Source organism: Scomber scombrus, chromosome 21 (assembly GCF_963691925.1).
Source record: "Scomber scombrus chromosome 21, fScoSco1.1, whole genome shotgun sequence".
Classification (NCBI taxonomy): domain Eukaryota; kingdom Metazoa; phylum Chordata; class Actinopteri; order Scombriformes; family Scombridae; genus Scomber; species Scomber scombrus.
This window is the reverse complement of record NC_084990.1, coordinates 20,139,247-20,166,154: the sequence shown is the minus strand read 5'-3', so window position 1 is coordinate 20,166,154 and position 26,908 is coordinate 20,139,247. Positions and strand designations below refer to the sequence as shown.

At 39.7% G+C, this 26,908-nt stretch overlaps 1 protein-coding gene across 2 annotated transcripts; it reads left to right on the top strand.

The window, feature by feature from the left end:
• The first annotated feature begins 617 nt into the window (after positions 1–617).
• On the top strand, positions 618–26,908 carry rnf157 (ring finger protein 157). 2 transcript variants are annotated; one of them, XM_062442324.1, is made up of 20 exons: positions 618–762; positions 908–1,228; positions 4,858–4,976; positions 7,994–8,082; positions 8,816–8,965; positions 10,453–10,570; positions 10,696–10,762; positions 10,853–10,896; positions 12,051–12,098; positions 12,271–12,342; positions 12,460–12,619; positions 13,095–13,207; positions 13,285–13,514; positions 14,077–14,179; positions 14,264–14,372; positions 16,621–16,838; positions 16,941–17,003; positions 17,093–17,141; positions 21,411–21,521; positions 24,728–26,908. In XM_062442324.1, exons 2-20 carry the CDS (start codon positions 1,141–1,143, stop codon positions 24,874–24,876), a joined length of 2,100 nt encoding a protein of 699 aa, XP_062298308.1. In that variant the 5' UTR covers positions 618–762; positions 908–1,140; the 3' UTR covers positions 24,877–26,908. The 2 variants fall into 2 exon arrangements, with proteins under 2 accessions (XP_062298308.1, XP_062298309.1); XM_062442325.1 differs by lacking the exon at positions 21,411–21,521 and having other exon boundaries at positions 618–1,228.

Genomic DNA, 26,908 nt, shown 5'->3' with positions numbered 1-26,908 from the left:
TGTTTTGTTTTGTGTTTCTTTATTTTTATGTTTTATTTATTTAGTTATCTTGTATAGTTCTGACCACCTCACGTCCCACACTCCAGTCCAGTAGGTGGCGGTAAATGCACCTAAAAAAGTTGGTAGCCAACCGCCATTAAAATCTAATAGAAGAAGAAGAAGAAAATGAAGTAATTCTCCCTTTGTTCCTAAAATAAATACACCATTATATTATCGGTATATCACAAGGAGTTAACTATTATTTTGTGTAGTTTATCACGGTATATTTTTATCTCATAGTTTGATTTATATCACTCTTAACTTGTTGCGAAAAATAAAAAGCTCAAATCAGCCGTTAATAGCGTTGATAGGGAGCATCTGGGCTTTCTTTCATAGCAACCATCTGGGTCTCCATGGTAACGCTAAATGATTGAGCCTATAACGGCATCAGCTGTACACATATATCGGGGAGGATGAGGGCGATGTACTGCAGTCGGTGGAGGAAGGTCACGTTATAAAGCGGGTCGGTAGCTGCTGTTGGAGAGAGGGAGGGAGAGAGGGAGGACTGCGCAAAAAAAAAAAAAAAAAAAAAACACGGTCCGGATTTGTGCCGTGGTGACGTCACGGGGAGCCACCGACCTCTCTGACGCCGGGGAGTATACACCGATCACCGGGAAGGATACACCGATCACCGGGGAGGATACACCGATCAACACCCACCAGGGCCCGGTTATATGTCGACCACCGCCGATGTAGAACACCGCCGATTTTATGCGCCTCACGGTGAAGTAACGTTAAAGCCCGGAGTAGAGATTTTTTTCTTATTTTTTTTTTTAATGCTTTATTGCTCGACTTGTTACGACTGCGGTGGCACCACCACCATGACAACGCTCCTCTGGCATTATTAAAGCCTGTTTTTTGTTTTTAGCCTCTAAAAACGAGCTGCACACACCGGAGGAGGAGGAGGAGATAGATAAGCAGCAGCCAGAGAACAACCACAACCACTAATCCTCCCGGTGGACGGTCACATTCACGGCAGAAAATGGACAGAGCAGCACGAACTGGATTAAATGAGAGGGAGTGAAGAGACGCCGTGAAACAAAAGCGAGCCCTGAACTGTTATGCATGTTAATCCGTATGGTCTTTATTATTTGACTGGAAATGGGAGCTTTAACCAGCAGGCAGAATATAGGCGTGGAAGAAGTGGACATCCCGTCCAATTCGGTGTATCGTTATCCACCAAAATCCGGTAAGTCACCAAAAACAACAACAGGTCAGACTGGATGCATGCTCCCCCAATTTTTATTCACACATTATTCATAATTGTTGTTTTTTTGTTGTTGTTGCTCTGCACGCATTGGAAAGTAGCCCAGACATCACCATCAAATCCATCAGCATCATACCTTGTTGCTGACAGGCCTGTAGGACATTTCAGCCTCTAACCTGGAGCTACCTGTGGAGAGACAGAGGAGCCTCCATGATTTATCAGATTTAAAAAGAAAAACATGTAATTTATCCTTTAACATGTGCCAGTCCTGCCCCTCCCCTCTACTTCATGATTGTTTTTAGGTAATTTATTATAATTTATTTCTAGCACTGCAGCATTACATGGAGGGATAACATCCATAGCAGCAACACACAGGCACATATTAGCATTTTTTTGTATTTTGAATCCATCTGACTATCTATCTTGCATATTTACACATGTTAAACCAATGTTTTATTCTATTTAATGTGTATCAGAGACAGCTGGGATTGCAGATGTAAGGGATCTGGAGATGCTTAGTTATAGTTGTGTTCAATCAGTGTAAATTAGGTTTTTATTTGAAGTACTGCTGCAGCCAATCATTGTTTTAATCTTCAAATAATCTGTTGATTATTTTTACATGAAATTATTCAATGATTAGGCAATAAAACATCTGGCCAACAGTCCAAAACTCAAAGAGATTCATTTTATAATGGTATGAAACAGAAAAAGCAGCAAATCCTCATATTAGAGAGGTTGTTAATGTGAAGGGTTTGGCATTTTTGCTGAATGAATGAATGAATTGTTGATTAATTATATATTTGAGCTCTACTGTAAAGTCAAATTGACCTCCCACTACTCCTCCAGTATTAAAACCCTTCTAGCACAGAATACTTTTTCATATATTTAATCCTATTTACAGATTCTTTGATTAGTTATGTCCTCACTAAAGTTACAATTTTGGTAATTGTATTAAGGCTGCAACTAACTAACTAATTATTTTTCATTATCAATTATTTTCTCGATTATCGGATTAGTTATTTGGTCTATGAAATGTCAAACAATTGCAAAAAAAAAAGAGACGATTAATATTTCCCAAAGCTTTCGAAATATCTAATGTTTTCATGACCAACCGTCCACAACTCAAAGATATAGTTTTTTAAATCATAGAAGAGTAAAGAAAGCTGAAAACATTCACATTTTGGAATCTGAGAATTAAGATTAATTAATTGCTACAGCTCTAAATGTCCTATTGTATATTATTTAAAGTTCTTGCACCACCGTTTGCTTTGACATAGCTTTAACACGGGTGTATTTGTGAAAAATTACTTGTTTTTTTAAGTAGGTAAAGTTTTCTACAAAGTATTTGACAGCAGGTCTTTCTCTTGGCACCACAATCACAAGCTGTCAAACAACACCCAGCTCTACTCTCCTCAACCCAGCTCACCCGACTGTCCTTTGGACCCCAGACTGACCTGTGTGTGTGTTTTTAATCTATCTTGTTAATATTTTTCTATGTGACATTTTCTGATTGCGGCACAGTGTTCAGTGCCCTAACAGGGTCTACGCCTTAATCCAATATTAACGTCAAAAAAATGGTCTTGTGAAGAAATAATGCTTTTGCTTTCCAATTCTGTTATAAGCAGCAGAGGCATAAAATAAATTAAAGCCTCTCACAAAATGAGATGTCAAACTGGATCAGGGAATATAGTTGTAGTTTTATTATACTTGGATGCGATGTATCAGGCTATATACGGATATCACAATAATATCTCAGATTTATGGCGATAGTACGTCCCTAAAGGAAGGAGAGGAAGGAAGATAAAGTGCTGACTTGTGCTCGCCGTTAGCACCCGTCACATCGCACTTTGACTGAATCAGTCACAGGCTGGATGAATTTGTGATATAACAGTCCTGGTTGCAGCCTGAAGGAGTGAGGGTGGTGGTGGTGGTAGCAGAGGAGGAGGAGGAGGAGGAGGAGAAGGAGGAGGAGGAAGAGGTGGTGGTGAAACCGATCTGTCAGCCCCAGTTCCTGTCTGTGGGATCTGGTGACAAAGCCCGGGCCTGGCTCACCTCTCCCACCTTCTGTAAATAATATTAAAGCGATGAAAGCAGAGAAAGAGAGTGTGTGTGTCGTCATCGGTGGCCTTTTTTTAGCTCATGATTTGTTCTCTTATGGATTTCTCTTCTGTGTGAATGTGTGTGTGTGTAAGGTCAAAGCATCCAAAACACTTTGTCCCCCACGCCTGAAACAAGACAGGACCTGCTTCAGATCAGCAATGCCAGACTAGATGTCCTCCCAGCAGATACATCACTTGACTGTCCAGCATGTATTTAAAGACTATGAACCACCATTATAGTCTTATGATATTAGCACAACCGGTAATTAAAAGGCAGAACGTCTATTTAGCCTTGTTATCGCCAACCTGAAGTCATGGTAGACAGATGGACAAGGTGACCCCCATTTGTCTTCTTTAAATAAAAAAAATTAAAAAAAACAACTCCACATTTTCCTGTAATTTCTAAACTTAAAAAGATCACAGGAATATTTTGTGCATCTGTAAAGTAAACTAGCTGTTTGTGATGTTTTAGATCTAGCCGTTTGGGATTTTTTTGGGGGGTCTCTGTGGATGACAGTACCAGTTAAACGTTTCAAATATTAAAGGGAATTGTAAATGTTTTATGCCAGTGAAGTGCCAGATGGGTGGATGTTGCAACACGGAGAAGCTAAAAAAAACAAAAAAACACTCGCAAAGCAATGAAAATCTGTTTTTAAGCATTCATTTTGTTTGTTATTGGGCCCGAAAATCTTATAAACATTGGGAAAAAAAGGGTTAGAGTGTCACCAGTTTCCAATTATTCAGCATTCCTATAAAAATAACAAATCCCGCCTGATAAGCAGATTAAAATTGCTTTTATGTTTCCTGTTTGGACAGCTGAAGAAATCAGAGACAAGAACAACGATTTAAGAGTCTTTAACCAGGCGAATGAAACTCAACCAGGAGCAAATTTATACATTTTTATCCTGTATTTTTTTAAGCATACTGAAGAAACTTTTATTTGTTTTATGAAAAACAAGTCTTGAAAGCTAAAGAGACAGAGTCAACGCCATTGCTTTTTTTTTTATGGACTAAATATGTCAAAATTCTCTCAAAACACAGATGATTATTTATGGATGTAAGATTTGCAAACAGAATATGAAATTTAGATTTATGATGCACAAAATGTATTAATGGTTTATTATGGCGCATACACACTGTGCTCATCTCTAAAGTAAGGTTCGCGCGGATCCTTAAAAAGTCTTAAAATGTCTTGAATTGTAGGAGTTAAGGCATTAAATAAGTTCTTGTTTGAAAAATGTACAACTTGGTAATGCATACTATTACTGAAGTAACATTATTTAAATACTTCCTCTGCTACTGTTTGCAGAGCAATTTTAATACAAGAAGCAGCAGTGGTATTATTTCTTCCATAAAGTGGTATTAAAAAGGTCTTAAAAGTCATTCAATTTGTACTTTAAAAATGTACAGATATCCTGTAAAGTCTTCGTCACTATTGTTGTAATCTCAGGTGATGATGTGACGTATACATTTGTAGTTTCTCGTCTTTTAAAGTGACTTTCTCTGTTGCAGGGAGTTACTTCGCCAGCCATTTCATCATGGGCGGAGAGAAGTTTGACTCCACCCATCCTGAGGGTTACCTGTTCGGGGAAAACACAGACCTTAACTTCCTGGGGACCAGACCAGTAGCGGTAGGTATTCTCACACGTTAGTAAATGTGTTTAAAAAGGAGTTTAGTTTATAAAATGTCAAAAAGTGTAGCTCTCACTCTCCAATCCCACCCCCCGCCCCCCTTTACATTATTATGATGTAATATTCTCATTATATCAGTGGTATAAAATGACAATGATATCGTTTATCGCGATTATTTCTGAGACAATATATCGTCCAACAAAAGCAGTTATCGTAACAGGCCTAGTAGACATGGATGTATAAAGAGAACTGGATACAACTTCGGAGGCGGGGCCCTGTTAATTTCTGTGAAAGTCGTTCTGTGGTGCATGAAGCCAGAAAGCCACTTTCCACGTTAAAGAAATTACCCAGATGAACAAGGGTGCGCACATGCTCCAACAAAAGTAGGTCAGGCTAGCCAGAGCTCCAGGATTTGTCTTCAAATAGTTTCTTTGTCCAACCAAAAGTCTAAAACCTGAATATATACAGTTTACGATCATGGCTGGGTATTAGTACTCGATACTTTTGAGGTATCGACCGAAATAAATTGTTACCAAGTAGTATCGAAGCGTCTCCCGTCAAACGATACCTGCAGTTGATCCTTTTTGTAGCCAGAGCTAGAAAATCTGACTATTTGTACGGACTTGCTCACAGCTGATCAACACAAACGTTCTTCGATTTAACGCTTATTTATTTATTTATTTATTTATACCTTTGTTTACCCCTTTTGGCTTGTCACCAGTTCTTGTGGAGATGAAGAACAAGGAACGGGGGACATATGATTGTTTGCTTTGCTTGTACATGTGTGTTTGAGTTCAGTGAGCAAAATAAACTAAAGTAAAACACGACATGTGATTGGCCCACAACCCGTCTGTGGTGGTGAATAATATTTAATAAATATTCATAATGTGAAGACTTTCAAAATGCATTTGTGTAAAAAAATCAAATCATTTAGATGTGGAGGATTTAATACTTTGGTTCACATGATGGATATTGAATGAAGTACTCGGCTGGTATAGTCATTTTTAAAATGCTGCCCAGCCCTATTTATATAAAACAAAGAAAAGCAGCAAATCTGCACGTACGAGAAGCAAAATGGATTTTTTTTGGCTTGATAGTTGACTTGATTAATTTTGCGTTGATCAACCGTTTGATTGATTTTTTTTGTTTCAGGATTAAAAGCTCACTCTGTCATTTAAACGGGAGCTCTCCTGCATTCCTGCAAAGCCGAGTCTCCTGCAGTGGCAATTAACAAGCTTTTCAGACTGTCACTGATTGAAATTTATTCCCAACGTCTCATCCTGTCAAACTAATTAAAAATGAAATGACAGTCTGCCAGCCCCCCCACCCCCCCTTTATAGAGAGAGGTTGATAAGTTCGCTCCGCAGGGTACGCTCATCCTAATCCTGAGCATGAAGGTTAAACTGCAGAGCCACAGATGAAAAGGAGCTGGAGCCCGGAGAGGAAAGAGAGAAGAGACTCAAAGGGAAGAGTTTTGGAGGGAGTTAAAGTGTCACAAAAAAAAAGAGAATTTAAATAAAAAGCGAAGAAAACTAGGTGGCTGATATAGAGCGACTCGTTCATCGCATCTATCTCTCTCTCTCTCTGTGTACTAATCTCAGTCACACTGCTGTTTCTGTCTAGACTAGAGGCTAAAATTAGGAGTGCAGTTTTTCTCCCGATTATGCGGGTGTTTATAATCCTCCTGTGGGCACAAAAAACTCAGCTGGTGATTTTTTTTTTCATTTCATTTTGGTTCGTGTGTCTGAAGCTTTAGCAGCATTATATAATGTGTGGCGGTCTCTAAGCAGATGGTGCTGTGGAATCATAAAACCCGACCGCAGTTGTTGTGTTCTCGGTCTCCTGCACCGCTCGACAAATATGATAATGGAGGTGCTATATTTAGTGATTTTTTTTTTTCTTCCTGTAGCTCCTGCCAGAAGCTTTGGGCTGCGCAAGATGTTTTTCTTTTTTTTCCTTTTTTCTATTTCATGAGCCCCTTCTGTTCAATTTATTATCGAGCAGCGTCTTCTTACATAAAACACTCGTCTAAAGGAACGCAGTCTAACCTTTTTTTTTTGAGAGGAAGTACAGAGTGTTTCAGTGTCTCTGGGTGGGTTAGCTCTGATGTTTCAGGATACATTTTTTTCCAAGACCTACACTGTTGCCCCCCCTGAGTTTCCTTAATGAATGGCCCCCTTTTTCAGCATCTGCTACTCCATGTATGTGTGTTTGTTTGTGTGGTTTTACAGGCGTGACTCCCGCTGAGCCCCAGATGTGTAATAGGACTGAATATGGTGCCATTCACAGCCACACAAACACACACTTTACACACACTCTGCACACACACACACGTATGCACAGATGAGGGGTTGTAGTGTGGAGGTATCTGACCACATCCTGCATGTTTCTCCTCCAGTGATCCTCAAACCACTTCAGCTCTCCTTACGCACAGTCAGCAACTTCTGGCTTCAAACACACAACAAAGGAGCCACAGACTGGGCCGAGTTGAAAGGTTGCGAGTCAATTTTTTAGAGCATGTTTGATTTTATTTCGAGACAAGCAGCAAGTTTTAATATTTCACATCCTTATCTGCGACTTTGACGCTATCAAAATTCTCCCGATGTGGTAAACCTCACCCCATCTGATCCTTTTTTAACCAGCCTTGAAATATAAAGAGAGATTTTTGTTTGACCCTGAACCGTTTTACACACCTCTGCGGCCCCTGTGTGTGTGTGTGTGTGTGTGCAGAAATGTGCCGAGCCCTGTCTGAGGTGTCAGCCTTGTCCCTGGAAAGATAAAATCCGAGCAGATTTTTTTCACTCTGGCTCAGCACTTGTCAGCACCGGCGAGATCTATGCTGACGAATCGAAAACACTTTCTATGAAGTTGAGGTGAAACCGGGAGCATCTAGCGAGCCCGACTTCCCTGCGGTGACCAGAGGAATGTCGGGGCGGTCGAGAGAAGCTGAATTCGGCTATTCTTCAGTATCATAACATGTATTTTACATCTATAATATGTTTTGTTTTGTTTTCAGTTCCCATACGCAGCCCCTCCACCTCAGGAACCAGTAAAGACGTTACGAAGCCTTATAAACATCCGCAAGGACACGCTGCGGCTTGTACGGTACGCTCCTCCACCTCCATCCACCTGAGCACATATATATAACCTCTCATTACTCCACACTGTTGTCTAATTTTATGTCCACTCTGCTATTTTTAGGCAGCAAACCACAGAAGCTAATTCAGGGGATGACGTCAAATCATGCTTTTTATTTTTCCTCAGGCGTAGCCATGAAAACAAAACATAGTCACAAGTGTTACATATAACATCCAATTACAGAATGTCGGCTAAAAATACAAGCACAGCAAAGTCTCGTACCCACACAAAAAAGACAAGCACGCTAAAAATAGAAAAACATTGTTATATAAAACAAAAAAATGTGATTCCAAAATCTTGTTAATTACTGACATATAGTCATTATGTTACCTCACATACATTCTAACAATAAATAATCCACTGTCTCATTCCTGAAATTGATTATAATTAGATTTATTTCCTTTTTTTTTTATCTCCATGAGTCAAAATCTACTAAATGGAGTTTAGAGGAGGCTTTGAAAAGCGTCTCCATAATCATTAGAATAGAATAGACCAACAACAAAATTTGCTGTGCCCTGCCTGAATTGTACAATAGACACACAAAACACTTAAAAGCAGCTTGAAAGCAGTATTACACAAGTTGTCCCATTATTGTACATTGAGTTAGGTTGTAATAAAATGATTCTCAGTACAGTTCATGACACAGTGGTGGAGCAGTGTTTGATTCTGTTCATGTCTTCCTCCCTTCCTTGGACTGTAGATGCAGCGAGGACCTGAAGCTGCCGGGCGACGAGGCGGCGGTTAAAAACAGGTCCTGCTACAACGTAGAGTTCACCTTCGATGCTGACACGCAGGTAGCCATCACCATCTACTACCAGGCCATAGAGGAGTTTCACAATGGAGTGCCAGTGTAAGTTTCCGAATGAACGAATGACATCTCAGCTTTTTCTGTATTATGTAAAAGAGTCCCCGCAGATCCTTCTTTCAAGTCTTGAAATGTCTGAACTTTAGTTTTTGATATTCAAGGTCTAAAAATATCTTAAAATGTCCTGAATTGTAGGAGTTAAGGCTTTAAATTTGATTTGAGCGTAATTATATTTGTTCAGTTTGTTATTTTTCATTATCATCATTATTTTCTAATTATTTTACACAACCAACCAATCAACTTATTAATTAAATTAAAAAATAATCAGCAGTTGGAACTATAATGAAACTAATCATGAATTGCAGTCCTATATAAATGACTTCAAAAAGAGCTCCAACTCAACCCACTACAACAGTAAAATCCTTTATAATGTCTCAGCAATGGTGTTATTTTTTCCTTAAAGAGGTATTAAATTAAGGTCTTAAAAGTCATTAAATTTGTTCTTAAAAAATGTGAAGATACCCCGTATAAGGACCGTCAGTATCTATACTTTTCAATTTATTATAATACAACTTGTCTAGTTTCCATCTTTTAAATCATACTGAATCTGTGAAGACTCCTCAAAACAGACTTTGAAAGCTTTATTAGTATTTGTTTGCTAGACACTGAGAGTCTGCAGTCGCATGAGATGATCCCTAATCAGAAAATAATATTTATTTCAGATGAATATTTTAAACTATTTCTGGACTGTCAGTGTGTCTACTGGACATGCTTGAACACTCCCCTGTAAGATACTGACTCTCACACTGTTTACTCAAGTGAAAAGTTGGTATGCAAACATCTGATCCAGCAGATGGATATCAGGACAGATACTGACCTTATTGAGCAGCGTGCTTATTGGTCGGACGTGACTGATCTACATTAAATATATCAATGTCATGTTAAATTCAATGTTTATGCAAAGACAGAAGGCAGCAGAGACTCTCTGGCCTCATGTTACCTTGCATTACAAAAATATGATCCCAATCAGTTCCAAGCAGTGTAGTTTATAGATTTTGAATGTGGGGAAAAGAGAGCGCTAGTATCAGATCAGGAAATCGGTATCAGGAGAGAGAAAAAATCAAATTGTTGCATCCCAAGAGAAACAAGGGGCATCTGCTACCTTTAGTCATCATTTATAGACATAGTTGATGGTATGGGAGAGAAATATGTTCCATAAATATTGATGCAGACACTCTGGTTTCATAAATATCACATATGCCTTGTATCACCAGTATTTGCATTTCTTGCATAAAGAGCTGCTGTGAGCTTATTTTTGTCCATAAAAAGAGTCCTTTATGTTCTCAACTTTATCTGCATTTTAAATCAGGGTAAACAAGCCAATGCTGCTCCACCTCACACAGAATCAAACATCTTTGCATCTTTGGTTTACTGCCCAGAAAATGTATCCAACATTTAGTAACTGCGAAATTAAACAGAAATGACCAACCTGCAGCTGATATTATGTGTTTGTGTCTGTGTGCTTCTTGCAGCTACCTGCCGCAGGACAGCTCTCTGCAGTCTGAGACGGTGCACTTCAAGAGGGGCGTTTGCCAGCAGTTCTGTCTGCCCTCACACACCGTCAACCTCAGCGAGTGGGCCGACGAGGAGGTACTGACCCCACCCCGTCTGTTGGCGGATGAATACTGAGACACAGTATCCTGTACGAGGCTGAAATGCAGAACAGATAACAACAACAACAACAACTCCTCTCTCTCTCATTTATTTCTCTTCAGCTGCTGTTTGATATGGACAAAGAGGTCTTCCCCATGGTGGTGCAGGCTGTGGTCGACGAAGGGGACGGTGAGCGAGTTAGTTCATCACTCGGATGGCCTGAGGTTGAATGTAGAGCTGCAGAATTATAAGTAAAGTCTGTTGTTTTTATATCTGCAGAACATCTGGGACACTCTCATATTCTGCTGGCTACATTTGAAAAGGTAAAAATGAAGCTTTTTAATAGAGTTACTGTGATAATCAGACAGGAGGAATAGCAGGATATCACGTGCAACTACACGATAACAGTATAAATACTACTAAATACTTTCATTATTGATCAATCTTTCCTCATCCTTCAGTTATAAAATACCAGAAAAGAATGAAAAATAATTTATTCAGTTTAGTTTGTTTGGTGTTTCTGCATTTCTATCCATGTTTTATGTTTATGGTTTGAATCTGCTTGCTTCTGTGTGTTAGTCTTCTTGGGTCATATGTGGAAAAGTGTGCTACGTGTTGGTTGTTTTATGGTTGTTTTATGACAGATTACAACCAAACCAAACTTATGTCCATCTCAATTTCCCAAAGCGGCGTCTTCATTTTACTTTATGTTTGATAAACAGCTGAAATCTCAGAAATATTTGATTTGTAATGATTTACACCAGAGAAAAGCAACATTTTGAAGAGCTAGAATCAGCATATTTTGGCATTTTTCCCCGAATGAAGTACTTAACAGTTAAATACTTACCAAAATTGATTGAATAATTAAGTTTCTGTTGCTTGAGTAATTGTGTCTGTACCAAAACAATTTTCTCATGTGAACAGAGCCTCCATTATTCTGTCTTGAGTTTGCAACAAGAGACCTTTTATACTGGCATTCACCAGCACATAATGACACATACTGAACTGATTACCTCAATCAACTCAATTCAACACATTTTTTATTTCAGAAAATACTTTTTGAGTTAATGAAGTTATAATGTTTTGGAGATGAAAACCACAGCTTTTTTTTGCTTTGGAGGAATTTGGGCAAATGAGTTTTCTGATGTCTGAAGTCAGCTCAGAAAATCCCTCACAGACAAATCAGTGTATTACATCAAAATGTTACATATTAGTGTCCGGTTATAAGTTATAAGTAGAGATGATTTAATATGGTGGCTGCAATTATGAACTTGTGGGAGCCTCTGCTCCCAAAATATGTGTATACTTTATGTGTGTGTGTATACTGTGTGTGTGTGTGTGTGTGTGTGTGTGTGTGTGTGTGTGTGTGTGTGTGTGTGTGTGTGTGTGTGTGTGTGTGTGTGTGTGTGTATCCAGGATAAATGCAAAAAGGATGTTTAATATAAAACAAAATCCTAACTGTTGCTTTCCTTGGCAGCACATGGACGGGAGCTACTGTGTGAAGCCTCTGAAGCAGAAACAAGTGGTGAATACGCCTGCTTCTCCTCTCTCCTCCCTTCCTTCCACCTTTTGTGTTACATTTTTTTTATGCTTTTGAAAAGACAAAAGATACATTAAAGCTTTATTTCCCCCTTGAACATTACGTCTGGCCCGTGAGACCCAGCTTCCTTTATTCTTCAACATTTTACTTTTCCCAGGTGGATGGAGTGAGTTATCTACTGCAGGAGATCTATGGGATAGAGAACAAATACAACAGCCAAGAATCAAAGGTAAATAAGTGACATCCGCTCCTCTTTGAGTGCATCAAAAGTGACACGGATGTGTAACCATCGGTCTTTGAAGCTAAAAATATTTATTTCTGATGTTTCGATGTTTTTTGTCTACAGGTCGCCGACGATGAGATCAGCGACAACAGCGCGGAGTGTGTGGTGTGTTTGTCGGATGTGCGAGACACACTCATCCTGCCCTGCAGACACCTGTGTCTCTGCAACGCCTGTGCAGACACTCTGCGCTACCAGGCCAACTGCTGCCCCATCTGCAGACTGCGTGAGTTAAAAAAGTCATGAAAAAAAGATGTTTAAAACTGATGAACGCTGCATCCCAAGGACTCACTGTTCTGCACACTTACTGAGGACATAGTGTTCCTTTTGCAGGATGAATACAGGCTTGCATAAGTGTCTTCTCTTAAACCAGTTTTCAAGTTCAGCAGCAGAAAAAATACTTCCTGTACACAAATCAGATGATGTGGCTGAGCTAATTTACATCCGTAGTCCAGTTTGTTTGCTTTAAAACTGATGAAGCAGATCTCCTATATTTTAGACCTTTGTTTGCCTAATATGGATAGTGTTTTTTTTTTATTAGCTCCTCAATTTCCTCCTTTTTTTTTAGCTGTTTATAAATTGTTGCCTCAAATATATCAGTTTTTCTCAGTAAGTGTAAATGCCTTCGCCAGTGTGCAATGTTCTGATACACGCGTGTTATTTAAACCTCTTTTATTATTTTCAACTTGTTTTTCTTTCAGCATTCAGAGCTCTGCTGCAGATCCGAGCCATGAGGAAGAAACTCAGTCCTTTGTCACCCACCAGCTTTAACCCCGTCATCACCTCCCAGACCTCCGACTCAGAGGAACACTCGGTACGACATTATCCGACATAACCAAGCATGCCCAAGTCTCAGTAAACTCACACTCCCCTCTGCGCCCGTGTTTGCAGGCGTCGGAGCACATCCCTCCAGGCTACGAGGTGGTGTCTCTCCTGGAAGCGCTGAACGGCCCCCTCAACACCTCTTCTGTGGCTCCTCCTCTCCACTCGGGTCCCAGCCACGTCTCTGGAGCGCTGCCTCCTTACAGCAGTGAGCCCCACCCGGCACCGGCCCGCTCCCCCTCCCCTCTAGACCACTCCAACTCCAGTCAGGGACTCAAACTCAAGAAGAGTGGTTCGAAGTGAGTCTGCATGTCCGGACTCGGCCGGACACTAAGTATTAGTGACAGTAAATGCTGCTTGGATGAGGAAGGTGCAGACATTATCGTAAAATCATAGGAATGTATTTTAAAATCAATGTAGTGTTTCAGGACTCCAGACAGGTTCAAACTAATGCAGAGATTCTTTTTGGGAGTTTTTCACTTGGATTTTATGCCCTTGTGCATCTGAAAATGTGTTTTCTGCTGCAAGGTTACAGTTAATTTGGTGGGCACAACTGAGAAAATGCTTCACATATTAGAAAGAATGGGGAGAAAATGCAAATAAGCTGCTCATTCTCTACTCATATATCTTCAAAGTCAGTAAAAATATATCAAATGGTTTTATTGTTTGAACTCAAAATAAGCCGAGTCACTCGGATTATTGATTTCTACATCTGATTTTTAAATGTTCTAGAAAGAAAATTACGATAAATGTAATTGTTTGGGGTTTTTTTTCTATGTTTTTCAATCTCATTTACTGGTACATCAAACCCATTCTTGTTATTTTTGTCCTTCGTGATTTAATTATTGTTTTATATTTCAGGTCACTTTCCCAGAATTCCTCTGTGCTTCCTGAGGAGGAGGATGAGAAGTCTTGCAGTGAATCAGAAGCCTGTCGCCACAAACTCGCTGTGGGTCAGCAGGAGGTGTGTGCGTGTGTGTGTGTGTGTGTGAAGGGGTTATGTGGTGTTGTGAGCTCCTCTCTTACCACTGCTCTCATTGTTTAACAGTGCGGAGTGACTCCAGACAGCGAGAACCTGACTCTCTCCTCGTCTGGAGCCATCGACCAGTCATCCTGCACCGGAACCCCGCTCTCCTCCACCATCACTTCCCCTGAAGGTATACACATACACACACACACACACACACACAAACATGCATGAACACAGGCACGCTCACACATGAATGCACATATTTGAAGTAGCAATGAACAATGTAGGGCTGCAACTAACGATTGTTGTCATTAACAATTAATCTGTCAATTACTTAATTTTTTCCTCTTAAAAAAGGACTCTGAACGATAATGCAGATTAATTTAATTGTCAGCAATTAATTAATTATTTGATTAATTGTTGCAGCTCTTCAACAAAGGATGTTATAAAGTGTCTTTTCCTGAAGGGAAAGTATTAATCATCACTGATTATTTTTAATGCCTTTAATGAAGCACAAAACACTTTGAATGAAACATTAAGTTGTTGTGGAGATCATTTTCACATCAGATCAGTCTATAAAATCATTTTCCCTTCACAATGCAACAAGAAAATAATAATGATTAGATTAGCACTTCCTCCCTTTATTTTCATCTTCCATCCATCCCAACTGTGTGGTTAAATGCATGAATATCCTGCAAAACACTTTACATACATCATCTTGTCATTCAATGTTTGTGCATTTTCAGAATTTATAGCAGCAGCATTCTCCACCTTTTCATAAGAGATTTAGTAGCAGAAAAATAGGATTGAATGTTCCTCTTTGCTGACGACGGTCTTTAATTAAGGCTTCATGGGAAAAGTGAGTTTTATAAATGAATCACTGATTAATTTTCAACTCATCCCTCTTTTCCAGCAGCGTTACATCTTCATGTGTACCAGGTGTTAAATATCACGCGTGGCTCTTTTCATACGTGTCCTGTCATGTCTGAGCAAAGCTGCAAAGAACATTAATGTAAAACTCCCCTCTGTGAGATTAACAAGAATCTACCACTTGTTATATATTTTCCATGTCTGAAAAGAGCTAATGCAGATTCATACGTGCTTGTACTCTTTTACTTTTATATGATCTAACATTAAATCGAGGCTGCACTTCATATACTGTTTGTTTCTCCTTGTTTCAGATGTCAGATTAAGAAAACATTTTTCTTAAAGTGGTATTCGACATCTCTGAAATGTAGCCAGAGCACTAAAAGCAAAGAGTTAAAGGCGGTGCACGGAGCACTTTAACATAAATAAATTATAAGCCTGCACCACCTCAGCATTTTACATCGGTGCCACTGGATCAGATTTTATGGGAAATCTGTTGGATGGTTTTCTGGCACCAAACAAGAAGAGAGGACTAATTCCAGCTGGAAAGAAACGCTCACTGAAAAAATTACTTCAAACATGTTTATCCTCTTCTGCAAAGTTAATCTTTGTGTAGCCAAGACCTCAGCCTTGTGCTTCTGACAGATGTCTGGGTTAAATCTTGTAAAAAACATTGACAGACACTCAAGAAATATTATATTATTGGAGTGGGATCTCTGTTTAGCTTTCTGATTGGCTTAAAACACGTTACCTGTTGCCTAATTTTATGGGTTTAAAGTGTTAAAGTGTATCGACAGCCCACATCATTTTAGGCTGAAATTTTCCTTTAACCTTTACATGCTGTTCATTTTTACATTTGTGAACTGTAAAAACACCATATATGCGTTTCTTTTATGTGGACTTCTCCTAATGAGACCCTGAATATAGGAAGAAAGGGAAATATGATGTATCATTTTTTAAGTTTTGTGCATCTGATACAAACAGCTGATACACATTTTTGATTATGCAAATGTCCAAATTTGAACTGCTTTTATTAAAAACGCCAAAAATCATCATTCATATTCTATAAAATGTTCTCCTGGACCATATACAGTGATTGTGAATGTCTTTTTCCCCCCATAATTAAATATAATACACTCTGTTTGCTCTCTTCATTCTGCTCAGCTTCATTAAGGGTTAATCAAACATTTATTAATGACTGATGGTGAATTTATGAATGTGAATTGATGCAGAGACTAATTATGAGTCAGAATATGAACAGTATGTGAGGGGTTAAAAAGATGGAGAATGGTTTCATAAGATTTTTTCACAACATGAGACAAGAATCAGCATCTTTGTGACTGAAAGCAACAGAGCTCACAGAAATGTGGTTTTAACTCAACATTTTTCTCAATTCTTGTCAGTTTCTCGCTCTTCTTCAGTAACGTACAATAAACCGTTTAAGTTCTCTGCTTTTATGAGAGTAGAGATCACGTCTTTTTTCTTAAAATCTCATCTGGCAACCCGAACAAACAAATCCTCCGACCACCCGAGCCAGACAGTGATGTGTGTCTCCGTCTGTCTGCCAGACCCAGTGAGCAGCAGCCTGGCCCAGTCAGTGATGTCCATGGCCTCGTCCCACTCGCAGCACTCCCACATCAGCACTGACACCATGTCCTCCATGTCAGGGTCCTACCTGGCCGGGGCAGAAGGCGAGCCGGGGGGGGACGAGGGGGGAGACGCTGAAGAAGGGGAGGAGAACCAAGATGCAGCCATGGAGAGCAGAGGACCCTCGCAGCAAGACGGGGTGAGTGTGGATGGATGGATGGATGGATGGAGGAGAAATTGGCTTTAAGATGCTGGAATTTAAATGCTGATTGAACTGTCTCCTTTTTTTTTTTTCATTCAGGAATTTTCCAAGGAGCCAAAGGAACAAAACTACTCAGTGGCCGTCGAGGACCAGGACTCGGAGGTGACTGTTTGCTGGGAATATTATGATTAATGCCGATTTTATATATTTATTTAACTCTTACAAACCCTTTTTTTCTCTCTTTTCTACAGGGAAATGATGTCACTGAAGAGGACTGCTCCTCCCCGTCTAATGGAAAAGGTAACTATGGCGACCATCCCTCACCTCTCACCCCTTACCTCTCACCTCCCTTTGCATCTGTTGCTCTCAGTCCATGTAAAAAAAAGAGCTCTTAACACAAAACCGCTAGAGCAAATATAATCACTAAAGAAAAACACTGCTGCTGTCAGTAAGTCTTTTTTAATCATGGCTGAGTTATGACACTCCATAAAACATAAAGGGATCCTGTGTCAGGTTTTGTCCTCTAGGTGGGGCAGTCCCTTTTAAAATGCACGCAACGTTGGCTGAAAACACCACAACATGCAGGATGTGAATGAATTGCTTCTCATATGTGTGCACTAGAACCTCATTTTACCTCACAGTGATGGTTTAACCCACTTTAATGAGATGCTGAAGTGAAAATAAACTCATTTTGGATGCTCTGATCAGCCTGTTTATGAGGTCGGTCTAATACTGATCCCTGATTCTCCCTCTGCAAGGATCCAGAAAAATCTTTCTGCAGCAAGAAGCATCGGCTCAGATTTTCATTCGAACTCAAATACATGTTAAAAAAAATGTGTAGATATTAAAGTTTTAGTTGAGAAAATAACTTCTGCTTGACCGAGTCCCACCACAGTCAGGCTTGAGTTTTTTTTAAAGGAGACAGGAACATTAACCGCCTCAGGCTGTTTACCAGCTCAGGTCCTGAATCCTCAGAAGTCTGCATTTCTAGAACAAATACATCTTAACAACAAGACTGACCAGTTTATTTCAAAGTCTCCTCCAAATGCGGACAAAAAAATGCAACCTTCTCTTTGTCTGCATTTGGAGGACACAACCTTTTGTAGCTCTTGGAGAAACTGGACGAGTCTTATAAAAGTAAAGTCAAGAGAACTTTAGAATATGGGAACATGTAGCAGCTTTAAAACTAAAAGTCTGAAGGGGTTTTGCATAAATGGCTAAAATTCATCAAAAGACACCAAACACATCAAAAAATATCTAATCTGTTCATCCAACAATTTTTACTTATGTTAATTCTCACAAGACTTGGAGTGTGACTAGTTCTGTTTCCAGAGAAAGCGCGCATGGTGGACTCATGGAGCTCCAAATAACTGCAGTGGATACATTTATGGTGCATTGCAAACATAAAAAAATCAGAGCTTCATAAAACAAAGTCAGGAAAAAAGAACATGAAAAACAAAATCACTGCAAGTGAGTGTTGAAAAATAATCAATTACTGATTTATATACTGAAAAAGTAATTACTTTATTGGAGGCTTACAAACAACATGTAGACAACTTTAGAGTCACCTGAGTCTATCCTCCCTCACCCCCAGACCCAGCCCCAAACTCATGTTTCCCACCACAGTCTGCTGAAAAGAGAGTGTTACTGTGGTAAGGAAGTGCTATGTAATTACTAAATGCCAAATTATGATCTCTTACAGCACTTAATACGGAAAATAGTTATTATATTACTGTAAAGCCAGGGGTTAACTCCTCCTGGATATGTTGTTCATCACAGAGTCAAGTTTTTTCTCCGTGTGAAACTAGACTCATTTTGGAAGGAAAAAAGACCCACGTGTAATGTGTTTGAGGATCCAGCCCCAGGCAGAGAGAAAACTGACATTTATTTATTTCCCTCTCCTGTTTTACAATCAGTGTTTCCTAATTGATGGATTTAATGGCCAGTAATTGACTCATTTGTAATGAATATCGTCTAATCTCCAATCAATCAATTCCCTCACAACAGGACGTGAGCACATACGAGCATCCGGGGTCATTTAGATGAGGTTCTACTGCACACCAGGCTAATTGATGACTTGCATATGCATGATTTGCACTTCTGCATAAATGTTTATGTTTACAATGTGTATGTTTGTGTTTTTACTGTCGGAGGTAAATCATTCACGTGTTTTTGCTCACAAAGCTCTGCAATATGCAACTGCTTTTCTAACTGCTGCATCATGAAGTGAAAGCTTTGACACGCTCCATCTGCACTGCTACTGAATGCTGTTTATGTCCCTGCGCGTGTGTGAGTGTGTGCGTGTGTGTGTGTGTGCGTGAGAGAGAGAGAGAGCGAGAGAGAAAGAGAGAGAGAGAGTGAGTGTGAAGTCAGTGAAAGAAAAGACATTGAGTGTTGTGGTGTACGGTGAATGTGAGGCAATGAGCAGTAGGGCTTGAAGCAAACATAACAAGGTCACCTTTCATCAGACAACAGTTTGCAATGTGTTTATGTAAATTAGTTAAGTTTCTCTGTGACCTGTGTGTGTGTGTGTGTGTCTGTGTGTGTCTGTGTGTGTGTGTGTCCTGACACCTCGGGCCAGACTGAAACAATCTCTGAGTACCTGTGAGTTCACTGAATGACCTTTCAGTCCTTTAGGAGACACGCGGACCCGTGCTGCCTGACAGTGAATGTGCACATGCACTGTAGGATGTATGTTTGCACGCACGTGTGTGTGCATCTGCACCAGCGCTGCCAGACAGCTTCTGTATGTGCCCTGTCTATGTGTCTGTGCTGAGCTGCCAATCATTCAGTCATCTCTGCCTCATTAGTACACACACAGACACACACACACACACACACACACACACACACAGGCTTGCTGCAGGCATGCAGGCACTTGCACATGTTACACATGTCAGTGTTTACTATCTGGCCATGCTGGAAAAGGCACATACATGCTAATTCATAGAGTTTATATTAGAATATACCTAATTAAGGACAATATAGACAAAGAAGGTTGACAATCATCCCCTATGTGTTGATTGATAGCTAATAAAATGAGAATATGTGCACATGTAGCAGCATTTGACCAAAATTAAGCAAAAAACACAAAATCTGTTAATTTAATTAATCTACGAATGCTTCTTAGATTTATTCTCACAAGAACTGGATTGTGACTGAGTAAGCCACTAATGTGAGTACAAAATAACTGCAATGAAGTAATGTGGGATGTAGAGCAAATCTAAGAAGTTAAGACAATTAGAGTTGCTCTGTGGAGTTGATATTTATTGTTACACATGAAAAACACTTTGTGTTTATCTTTGAGATAAATGATAAACATGCTCAAGGTGTTTCATTCTTTCTAAAACATTTGCAACACCAAATTTTTAAAACATTTTTATGTGCGTTGTTTACGTCTAGGTTTGCTATTGATCAGAATAGTTTGAAACGTATTGAAGGACATTGTATTGGCATCGCCCGTGTCCTGATGATACAAACAAATCAGGGACCGAAAATCATTGTTCTCTAACACTACGAGTGGTCAAAAAGTCAACACAGTGCCTTTAAATATTATAGTAATACAGTAAATGTTTAAAAACGGGTTCATTCACTTTAACCCACAAAGCAGGCAGAACTGTGGCTCGTGTATTTTCCTCTAAAAAAATTCAGGAAAACGAGGTGAGACACACAAGATAATTAAAAACATGAAAAAGTCAAATTTTAAATGTTTTTATTCGACAAATCTGCATTTCAATGTGAAGCCTCGTCTGATAAAGACACATAAGACCAAAAATAAAAACATGGATATACATGGAAACAAGAAAAATAATAAACAGAAAGTTAATTAAGTTATGTTAAGTTATTAATACAAACATGATTTACTTGTTGAAAAAAAAGTTTAGAAACAATTAAAATGAATGGAAAAACTGATTACATCTATGATTTAATTTCCAGTTTAATATCAATAGCAGCATCCACAAGTGAGTTTAGATGCCTAAGACAGATGACTTTAGAGAAAGAGTTCAATGCTTTCAGTTTCTCTTTTAGAGTGATGTTTTGGAGGATCTCCTTAAATTGTTATCTTTATTATTATCTATGAAGCTATAGTCCAAATAAAAAGTACCAGCATGATGATGATCTAATACAATGACCATCTCAAAGAAGGTCTAATAAACACATTGATTGAATGAGCATGAAGGAAAAGATGCTGATGATAATAATAAGAAAGTTTTATATAGTATGTATCAAAACAAGATTACAAAGTGCTTTAAATGGAAAAAAAGGAAAAAGGAAATACAAAAAATCTATAAATACACACATGCATACCAATGAAATAAAGTAATTAAGTAAAATAACATCTGTCCCAAACATCTGTGTTCATTTAAACCTCATGTGTACATTAGACTCACATTATTCTGGTGTAGAAATTTTATATTATTATCCTTCCAGCATGGCCGGCCTCACCCCTCCACCTCCGACAGCATCCCTCCCTCCCTCCCTCCTTCTCCCCCTTTCGCCCGTCCGTCCGTCCCACTCCCTCCCTGCTGTGCGTGGCTGCTCTTGTTTGACCTTTGCCCTCGCTTGCAGGTGGGCGGAGCAGGTGTCCAGAGTTGGCCAATAACAATCAGGGCGTCGCCCTCTGTGACACGCCCTCTTTGGGGTTGGATAATGAGCAGGCTCCCGACAGCCGATTCGCCGGTGAGTGGCACCCTCTCGAACATGGACCGATGAGAGCTGAGGACACCGGGGCATGAGAGTTTTGGAGGGGGGGAAGGAGAGAAAAGCGAAGGAAGACAAGGCAGCAGTGCATGAGGAATTAAGGACAGAGATAAGATAGAAAGAAAGAGAGGAGAGAACTTTTTTTAAAACAGTTTTTTAAGTGGGGAGATTATCGTAGTGATCACAGAGGAAGTGTTTTAGCATCTTTTCCCAGCATGAAGACATCCGGAGCCTTCCTTCTTCTCTTCATCCCTGTCCTTTGGTGTTGTGGTGCTTCATTGCTTTTTCAGTACTGGTTAGCTGTGCACACTCTCTCCTCCTTTCTCTCCCTTCCTCAGCTGAAGCCCTGGGTGTGTGTGTGTGTGTGTGTGTGTGACCGTGTGTGAGTGAGTGTGTGTGTGTGTGTGTGTTATCTTGACGAGTGCGTCTATTGCATGTCGTGTTTTTCTGTCCGTATGTTGAGAGTGTTAGAGAATAAAAGAGTCTCGACGAGTTGAAGTTCATGTTCAGCGTCTGCCAGCTCCGAGCCGCTTTTGCCAAAACATCTGCAACTCATCCTCACATACACACATCCACCCCCTCACACACACCCCTTATCATGACCACCTCCTGTCCTCCCCCAAAAACCCTCCTCCCCCCGCCTCCTAACGCTCGGTGGTTTACTGTGATGAGAGCCAAAGGTGTTGATTTTATTCAGAATTTATTATATTTTTTAAAATGTATGTAACTTAATTTCAGTTCATAAGTGACACATTTCCTTCACAACCTTTAGCTCTGCATCATTCTCGTAGCTCACCTGACCCCCCTCCCAAATCCTGACCCCCTCCCCTCCCATTCCCTCCTCCTCTTCATCACCCTTGAACCTACATCACTCCTTCGGTCTTTTATTGTGGATGTGGTGACATGTTTTCTCTTTGTGTGTCGTAAAAGTGTTCTGTTATCTCTCTGTTTCTCTCCTTTTTTCCCCTCCCTTTTTCACCATTTCTTCGTATCTTCTGCTGTCAATTCATGGACATCTTCCCTCCTGCCTTCCTCCTCTCTCTCTCTCTATCCATCTCTATCTCTCTCCATCTCTCTCTCTCTCCATCTCCTCTCTTTTTGTCTCTTTTCCTTCTTTCGCCGTCTTTCGGATGGACAGATGAGGAGTCGTGCCCAGTGCACATTGAGGACTAGGTATGGAGTGATGGCTAGATGGTAGATCAGGGTCTTTTTTTTTATCCTTTATGCACCATAACAATCACTGTCTTTGTCTAACTGTCTAACTGCTTAGATTAGCTGTGTAGAATCATTTTCATTATTAAATTATATTTGCTTTTTTTCTCCTACAAATTACAGTATAATTTAGCACCATTTCACTGATTTAGCCATCACTGACTGCTGTGTAGAAAGACCTGACTTCCCTCTTTTTTTATGTAGTAATAATCGTTTCCTCACCACTCAGAATCTTCATTGCAATAATCACACTTACTTTTCCAGTCGCACAGTAAATGTAACTTTCAGTGCTGATTCTTTATCCATAATTCACATTTTTCCCCGGGTTGAGATTTAAAACTTATCAGTAATGAACGTTACGTCCCAAAAGTTGAATTGTTTCTGGTTGTTATTCTGAGGCAGTGGGTTGTTACTTATCATTACTTATTTGTTAAATCATACAAAAATGAATCAAAATGATCAGAATATTACCGTAATCAGTCAATAAGACAATAACTACAAACTTCAGAGATTCTCCACCAAAGAAATTGTGTTCTTAATGATTAAATCGTACCCACCCTGTTTTGTACGTAGGCTGTGATTTAGTATTTGGATGAGTCTGTTCATGCAGGGAGGATCAATTTGTCCTGATAATTTTGAACTCTGATGAATTCAGATGTTAATAATGTCACTGTTAATCAATTTTTTTTTTAACCTCAATTCATACAATGACTGTATGTAACGTCTCCCCTCAGAAACTGATGATGAAGTGGTGGCACCCAATTAATTAAACACCTTAAGACGTTCAAAGTGGACGAGATAACAGGGTATTTTCTGTCATCTGAAGATGTAATGCTTTCCTTAACGTTCACCTCAGAGAGTCAGAACAGAGGAGCTGAGGGGCTAAAATTAAAAAAGCTGTTCCAGTCACAGGGTTGAGTTCATTTTTTGCCCCCGAGGTCACATCCACTTATATATATGTCCATGTTTGAGTAATTCCAGGTTCAGACTGCATGTTATTTTGGTTATTTGGGTTTGTCCTTAAATTCCCGATCACCATATCTTAGACAAAAGGGGGTCTGTCATGGACCAGGATGGATCAGAAGGAACAAACACGTCGTAGATGCCAAAAACAAGTAAAGAGAAGGCAAAAAATGTATTGTTCGGTTTTCCTCCGAAATGAAGCACTGCACATGTGCAACATCATACAAATTCGTCCTGTCTGATGCTCAAGGAAAACAATTAAATGAATAAATAAATAAAAACTGCACATAACTATTAGTTTCATTATAAATGAATCTGCAGTTTGTTAAGTCGAAAAAAGTCTGCCACAATTCTCTAAAGCCCAATGTTACATCTTAAAATTGCTTGTTTTGTCTGAAAAAAAAAAAAACTTTCAGTGAAGGATCATATAAGACAAAAAACCTGCAGCAAATCCTCACAATTAAGTAGTTTGAACAAGGTCATTTTGGGCTTTTTAAATTGAACTTCAACATTTAATCAATTATTTAAAATAGTTGCTGATTAATTTTCTGTTGATCGACTATCTGATGAATCATTTCAGCTTTACAGTTAACAGAAAACTAATGGTCTTATAGCTTCACCGATACAGGAAGTTTCTTTGTGGCAGATTTCTGATATTTGTCGTTTTTACACAAACTGAAACATAAATTAGTTTGGTTTTTTTGGAAGAATTTGACCAAGAAATTTTTGGCGCAGGACGTTCAACAGCTGAAAAATAAACTTGTCAATGCTCTCTGGTAGACAAACAATACAAACATCTCTGTATTTCAATTTCCTGCCATTTATAAACCAACATATACGCCAATATGGATGAATCTGTAAATGAGCTAATATAATATATCGTTTTATTGCTTTCCTGCCGCTGTTTCTCGTTTGTAGCTCAGGTAAATTTCATCTTGGTGACTTTTTTTTTTTTTTACAGAATAACCCTCTTCTCTCTCTCTCTCTTTCTCGGTCTTCTCCTTGTTCAGGTCTGATGTACCTCGGGGGCTACAGGCCTGTCTTGGAGCCCCTCCCCCACCACACCTCCACCAGCAATATTAACCTGGAGGAGCAGGGGGCGGAGAACAGGGACGGCCAGAGTCCTAAACACCCTCGCCGTGGACCACTCATCGTGTAACACATTAACAAACACAAACACACACTTACACACACAAACCTAAATGTATCCGTCCAGAGTCAGCTCTTCTTACCCTGCCATAGTGCTGCGTCGCTGGAAACTGTACTCGCTGAACAGGGAACCCCCCACACACCTCCCCAATCCTCCACCTCCTGTCTAAACATCTCCCCACGGACTGAACATGATTGTCGTTGCTGGCGCTGAAACTCTTCTCGAGTGGAAGGAGGAGGGAAGAGGAACAGAGCGGCATCACCTCGCTGTCATCTCTGCACTTTTTAATCTCACAGAAATTTCTTTTTTTGTTTGTGACCTAACTCAGTGTGGGAATGATTAGCCTACTGCTACGTTATTATTTATTATTACCTGTAGGTCTTACTAATGAGAGCTGTGTATCGTGACACTTATCTTTAGAAAAAAAAATACATGCTGCTCCTCCTCTTCCTCTTCTACTTTCCTCTACTCTCTTACCAGCCAAACAGTCAGGGGCTACTGTGATCGGCAATCGGATTTATTACTAATGTACTCTTCTACTTCTTCTTCTTCTTCTTCTACTTCTCCTCCTCCTATACTGTATGTTGAATGACTGGTCATAATATTTAAAAAACAAAGTCAGCTCACACCGGACTACCTTACCGAACTATCCTCGGATCAGGGAGCTCCAGTCTTGGACTTTTTCTCTCGCATGCAGCTTTTTTTCCCCCCAACTTCTTTTCAACTGATGTTTTTTTCCCGCCACGACACGACCTTCACTCGACAACCTCTGCTGAATGTGAAGCCGGGATAAGCCAAGCGAAGTGGCGGGGGCGGACGAGCCAAGAAAACGGCGGCCAAATATTTAAGAAAAAAAAAAAGAACAGAAATGGACTGAAAAAGAAAAAAAAAGACACATTACACGGAATGTAGGACGATGAACTCAAAGAAAGGGAATGTACACAGCATTTAAGTTGTCATCTAAACTGGAATTAAAAACTTTAAACTCCTTACAACACACATCCCACCCATTTTTACCCACCATGCCATTCTGCAGCTCAATGTTTTAGCATGTCAGTATTATCGTAGTGCAACTGGAAATCAGCAAGTACCACCGAGCAATAAAGATGCCCTCCTCTTCTCCTGCAGGTAGACGCTCCTCCTTTTGCAGTCCAAACAAAGGCTGTTTGCACTGGCCTGTTACATTCACCAATTCTGATCATTCAACCTGTTTTTAATTGTTATTTTTTAAATTTTCATTTCGCCATCGTATGGATACGATTCACGCCAGTGAATATGAAAACGTGCGATTTAGCTGGCATTTTTGTTCATCCTCATTATCATCGCACCCTCCTCCTCTCTTATTATTATTATTATTATTATTACTATCATCATCATCATCCCGACGAGCCCTTTTCTCCTCGTCTGTGAAACTTTTAGTTGTTTTTTTGTTTTGTTTTTGTATAACTTTAATGTATAGCTCACCTGTTGTTGGTGTTCTCTGTTTTCTGTGTTTTAATTTGTTGCAAAACACTGTTGTTTATTAGAATGTGGATGAAAAAATATGTGAAATATTCCTAAAGGTTTACACACACACATACACACACGCATACATAAGCGGGCGCTCACATAGCGAATAAAACTGAAAAAGGGACGATATCAACATTTAATGCACTATTAGCTGTTTCCTAGACGACACACTTTGCGGTGCATGAGGCGATAGTCGAGTAAGCATGTTAGTCTAGGTCGGCCTGCACCCCTCCTGTAGAATACTTGATGATGGATCACTGCACACACCTGAAGTGGTACCATATCCTTCTGTAGTGTTATATATCGGTTGCTGGCACCCTATTCCCTTGGCCCCAACTGCTGAGGTCAAGAGTACTGCATTAACTATATCCAAGCTGCATACAGTCATGTGATCACAGTCCGAATGTGTAGACGAAGCCGTTCTCTGGCACCGGTCGCAGTATGATATCAAAGGAATGGGTCCCAAATCCGCAAAGACCCCACTTTTCTAGAATTATGAGTGAAAATGATAAAAGAAAACATAAAACGGACA